The sequence below is a fragment of the Castor canadensis genome, chromosome 1 (genome assembly GCF_047511655.1).
Source record: "Castor canadensis chromosome 1, mCasCan1.hap1v2, whole genome shotgun sequence".
NCBI classification, from domain to species: domain Eukaryota; kingdom Metazoa; phylum Chordata; class Mammalia; order Rodentia; family Castoridae; genus Castor; species Castor canadensis.
In genome coordinates, this window is record NC_133386.1 from 192,552,263 (window position 1) to 192,558,502 (window position 6,240).

General features: G+C 33.8%; 1 protein-coding gene across 1 annotated transcript; it reads left to right on the forward strand.

Annotated features, from left to right (window-relative positions):
* Nucleotides 1–437: 437 nt before the first annotated feature.
* Nucleotides 438–1,385, forward strand: LOC141421742 (olfactory receptor 8J3-like). Its single transcript, XM_074069230.1, has one exon. It carries the CDS (start codon nucleotides 438–440, stop codon nucleotides 1,383–1,385), a length of 948 nt encoding a protein of 315 aa, XP_073925331.1.
* The last annotated feature ends 4,855 nt before the right edge of the window (nucleotides 1,386–6,240 follow it).

The following is a 6,240-nucleotide window of genomic DNA, read 5'->3' on the forward strand; positions in this document are numbered from 1 at the left end:
CAGGATAGCACCTAGAATCTTCTATTATCGAGGAAATGTCAGATTAAGCAGTTGAAAAGGTTCCTTGATATATTTGTGACTTTAAATTCATCTTTTCTCTTATTCAGTAAAGAAGTCATAAGATATGAACCTTGGTTTCAAAGGTTTGCAAGCTAGATTGAAATGAGACAAACACACAAAAGATTTTAGGCTGCTGGGATGGCAAATGTAGTTTACCATTTTTTTCTTTTACTCTATGGAAACAATTGCAAATTTTACTTATTAGTTCTAGAAATTTTAGCTTAAATAAAATAAGTGAACAAAAATAAAACATAATTCCAGAAAATGTCATCCTAGGAATTGGCCTTGCCCTGTAGTTGCAGAACTAGAAAACACTTCCTTTAAATTATAACCATGTCTTCATTTCTTCCCCAGATAGAAAAACTTGTAGTTCCTACATGGCTTCAGGAAATATCACCCATGTCACTGAGTTCATTCTCACAGGCATTTCAGACCGTCCAGAGCTACAGATTCCCCTTTTCTTTGTTTTCCTGGTCATCTATGGGGTGACTGCCACAGGGAACCTGGGCATCATCACCCTCACCAGTGTCAACTCTCAGCTTCAAACTCCCATGTACTTTTTCCTGCGACATTTGGCCATGATCAACCTTGGCACCTCTACAGTCATAGCCCCTAAAATGCTGATTAACTTCATAGTGACTAAAAAAACCACCTCAGACTATGAATGTGCCACCCAGCTGGGAGGATTCCTGTTTTTTATTGTAGCTGAGGTTTACATGCTGGCCGTGATGGCCTATGACCGCTATGTGGCCATTTGCAACCCTCTGATGTACATGGTGGTGGTGTCTCGACGGATCTGCCTTCTTCTCATGTCCCTCACATACCTCTATAGCTTTTCTACATCTATCGTTGTTACATTTTGTGTATTCTCTGTGTCTTATTGCTCTTCCAATATCATCAACCACTTTTATTGTGATAATTTACCTCTGTTAGCATTGTCTTGCACTGATACTTACATTCCAGAAATAACAGTCTTTATATCTGCAGGTACAAATATGTTTTTTTCTATGAGTATAGTTATAGTGTCATATTTCAACATTGTTTTGTCTATTCTAAGGATACAGTCATCAGAAGGAAGGAGAAAAGCATTTTCTACCTGTGCTTCACATATGATGGCTGTCACAGTTTTCTACGGTACTTTGCTATTTATGTATTTGCAGCCTCAAACCAATCACTCACTAGATACTGATAAACTGGCATCCGTGTTTTACACACTGGTGATTCCTATGGTGAATCCCATGATCTACAGCTTGAGGAATAAGGACGTGAAGGCTGCCTTAAAGAGACTCATGGCAAATCCTTTCTGTTCACTTAAACTGATGTAATGTTAAAATCCTACAGGGATAAATGAAGAGATGGTTACAATTGTCTTCTATTAGCTAATAAAAAGAAAAGTTAGGTGGTTGACTTGTCTACTTGCATCTGTAGGAAAGCAATAGGAGTTATGATTTGAGTGGCATTGAATTAAAATGTAAAGTGAAACTCTGAGTTTTGAGAGTAACATAGAAACAAAGATCCATTAGCCAACTTTTCTAAGAGGGAGGCAGGTAGCCAATTTCCCAGGAGGAAGAAATATTTCTAGGAGTAAAAAAAGGTATAAGTTAAATAGAATGTTAGAGGAATTCCTTTGGAGCAAAAAAGACCATGGAAAAGAAAAGTCTCTGTGTTTTATTCTCCAACTTACTGAGTCTACTTCACCACAGTGGATCACTGCCATCTTGAAAACTTTAATTTTCTGTCTCTTTTCATGAATATAATATTTTTGGGGACAGGGTATTTAGCCTAGGCTGGCATTGAGTTCACAACACTTTCTCTCACCCTCCTGAGTTCTGGGATTACAGTCATGTGCCAAAATACATATCTTCATATTTGAAAAATTTTAGAGGACACATTTTGTAACGTGATGTCAAACTATTTGTTATGGTCATCCACCTCTTTCAGATTTTGTTGCTTTCCTCTTAGTTTGTTTGTCTGTATGTTCACTGGTAAAAGGTTGTTCTTTAATACCTTGAGACTGCCAAGCCTATACTCTTTGACTCCAGTGTGTCTAGTAGGCTACTGTGTTATGATGCTATGCTAAACCTGTGTGTGATTCATCTGCCAGGCTGTTGAATACCTCAACCATTATTGTAATCTCACACCATTTATAAATTCAACCTTCCCAAGAATACCCATTGAAGTCAGTTTTATTTATTTACTTTTTTCTGGAGCTACATTTCATCGTTTATTGAAATTTCTGTTTAGAAGTCACCTTGTGTTTATTTCCATGAGTGGCTTTTTTATTTTCATTACTATCATCTACAATGATAAACCCGTGTTACTATATATGTTACTAACAGTAAATATATGTAGATTGTCGTTTTGTAGGTCACCATTGATTTTACAGAAATTAATTATTTCCAAATCCAATGACTTTTAAAAAGTTACATTCAAATCAAATTTTAGCAAAAAAACCTTACGACCTCATAGTTGAGCAATCACATTCTTAGGTGTTCACCCAATTGATTTGATTTACCCAAGATTAAAATCCATGTTTGTATGTATACAGCAACTATATTAATAATCACTAAACACTGAAAGCAGTCAAATTCTTTCAACAGATATGAATTATTATGGTGGTAATAATTCAACGATAAGAGTCAGTGAGGTATTTATTAAGAAAAACAAAAAAAATCACTTGAATGAATACTGCTAAATGAAAAATATACAGTCTGAAAAGTATATATTATTCTACTTTTATGACACAGTATGATAGGAAACTAAAGATGGTAAATAAATAAATCATTTTCAGAGGATCGACAAAGAGATGTGGACAGGAGTGTGTAAATAGAAGCACCTGTGAATTTTTCCCACAGTGAAACTGTCCAATATGACACTACAATAGTGGATACATGGCTCTAAACCTTTTTCACTAATCACAAAGCTTTACAGGACAAAAAGTAAGTTTTAATGAATGAAAATTTTAAAATAAATCATTTGACTATTTCAGGAAAATTTAAAAGAATATGATGAAACAATCTACTCTATTAAAAATGTGTAAAAACATTGGAAAGAGTAGCATGTGTAAGGTTAAAGGCAAAACGAACTGTGTATAACACCAAAGTATAGCTAAAAGTTCTTTCTCATAAGGATATAGTTTAGCAATTCTCACACCATTGTGCATAGATAATAGAAGTGAAGAATTAAGTAAATGGATGGAAGATATTTGGAGCCAGGTTTCAAATTGTTTGCACAGGAATTTACAAATAACCAGAGAGAGAAATCTAGAGTGACCCATGTGACACTGGACTTTATTAGAGACTGAATGAACTCATGTTCGGCTTACTATAGTCAGAGAGGTCTACAAATAGAAACTGTTATAAATGTACACATATTATATAGATATGTATATATATATCATCTATCTATCTATCTATATATATGTTAGTACACACACGTGTATATCCAACATCTGTCAGCTGAGAAGTTCTAAAAGCATCTGGACATCTCAGTAGCAATAAACACACTAAGAACACAAATAATATTTCTAAATGAAAATTTTAATTTAAAAAATCAGGGCTTCTTTGAGATTTGACTAAGACTAGTGAAAAGTTTATATGATGATTCCAGAGAATCATAAGGAATTATTGAAGGACACAAAGGAAAGAAAGGAAGGAAGGAAGAAAGGAAGGAAGGATGTATAGAAAGAAATGATGATGTAGCTATATTAAAGTGATATAAGAGCCAACTGAATAGATTTTCAACTGATAAATGCAGAACAATTTGAGTGAGAAAATAATAATGTAGAAATTAATAACTGACTTATCCTAAGTTTAACATAAGTTTCCATGCCATATTGATTGAAATAAATTTCATGGTATCAAAATAAATTATGTAATTGATGAGTATTGAGATACTTTCCCACACAGAAGAATTCCCAGCAATTTATATAGATATTCTGGCCTCAAGGATATGAGTAATAACTCCCCATTCCTTGTATTTGATTTTTACATAGTGACTTTCTCACAAAAAGTGCAATATGGAAATGAGCAGAGAGTAACTTTACATTGGAGAAACTGGCAGATGTAAAAAAAATGATGGGCTCTGTCAACCATAGCAACAAAAATATTTCATATTTATCAAAAACCCAAGCCACTGAGACTTACTGTACCCTTCACTTCTTTGGTTAGAACTGTCTGGATTAACTTGAATACATACCAGTCACACTGACTCTCACCAGGTATCATAGTGTTCTTCCTAATCTTCCTTATATTTACTTTCAACTTCTTTCTCGGGCAACAGAAAATCTGCCTCTCCTATCAGCAATCTCATTATTCATCTGTTCAAGTCAGTGTAAAGTTTTAAAATTTCATCTAGTGGTCACCCTTATATAATTAAAATCCATCTCAAAGTATTGTCTAAAACTGTGACAATGTAATTTATGTTCACATCCAGTGTAGTCATTTTCTAACACTAATTCTCTAGGAAACCTCTGAAAAGTCTATTTTTTCAATGAAGTCTTTTTCATGAATACCACTCTTTGACCATGCCTGAATCTCCACCAAAAATCCAAACCCAGTTATACTTCAAATTTAGGGCTATTTTATTATCTCTAGAAGCACTCATGAGACCTCATTTAACTAATGTTTACTAGTAAATTTTAAATCTTTCCATAAAATATAGTATGTGTATATAGATATATATGTATTACATGTGTAAATATATATATAAATATGTACATATACAGAACACATATATACATAAACAGAATAATAAAATCCACAAAAATTGTTTGTAAAAGGGGGAGAAAGGAGGAGCAAATGGGAAGATAATGAAGGGGTGGACTTGCTCACGTACACTGTATGTATGCATAGAATTATCACAATTAAATCCCCTCATGTTATTAATGTATTCTAAGTCAAAATTAAAGCAAAATAAAAAAGACAAAGTAAAAAAGTAGGTTCAGCTGACAGAAATGTAGACTTAGAACATCATTTTTTGGATCTATGCTTGCACTTCTTTAAATTTTAGAGCTATTTTCTTTGTAACCATAGTTCTGTTTTTATCTCAAAGACATAACTTATTGACATGATGCTTCACCTGAAGGCGTGATTGTGGGAATTACGCATGTATTAGCAGTATTAGAATTTTCTGTAATTATGAAGAATTCTCTAAACAGTTAACATAATTGCTTTGTTTAGATAGGCCCTACCATAATGCTCTCACATGTTAATCACTAGCAACACAGAAGGGAGTGTGGGATGAACAACAAAGTCCCAATGGAGTCTTCTCTAAGGTTATGGGATAAAAAGTAACTTTAACTCAAACTCTCTACTACTTTAAAATTAGGATAAAAAAAACTACCAATTTTCATGGACTCAAACTACAAAAGTCAAAATGGGAAAAAAATAAGGAAATACATATTCCGTGTTAGAGTCCAGGAAAAGCCCTAAATGTTCCTGAAAAGGATCAGGAAATTATTGGTGGTTGCACAGGACACTGGATTGAGTTTGTTAGGTAGATCATCTTCCTAGTCCAGGAACCCAAGGCACAGATGTAAAAACAGGTTTCTCTCCAGTTGTTCATTTTTTGTTTCATTCCTCATGGCAGGAGTCAAATGTGTACTACAATCATTAAAATTCTGTCCTATACTATAACAATACTTTTCATAATTTCAGTATTATGATGAAAAAGAAATTAGTGCTTCAGTTTTTCATAACTATAATCTTTTTTTCAGGCTTCTAAAATAACCTTTATTTTTTAAGTTAACATCTGCATTACAGGAAACAAACACTCAAAGCAAAGAACAAAATCATCCATAGCCACAAGCAGTACACAAGATGTCCTAAATCCTGTGTGTACACATGGTCCATTTTAGGTAACTGAGGTTATATGATCTGTGTCATACTTTTCCACACATTGTGAATACTCACCAACTCAAAATCCCAAAGCTAAAATGAATATTTTGATAACCAAGAATACACTACACCAACTCAATCTGGCAGGAAAAAACTGTAATCCTGCATTCAAAACTATAATCTTTTTCAACCAAACAAAGCTATGAGATTGAAACTACCATCATGGGTGATGGTATAACACCTGTAAACTCAGCACTGGGAGGCTGAGGTAGGATGTTCTTCAGTTCAACGCAAGCCTCAGCCACATAGTAAGTCCCTGTTTCAAATAACCAAAAATAAGTAA

What these genes read in the sequence shown, in the direction of transcription:
- LOC141421742 (XM_074069230.1), top strand. Translation starts at nt 438, where the DNA reads ATGGCTTCAGGAAATATCACCCATGTCACTGAGTTCATTCTCACAGGC.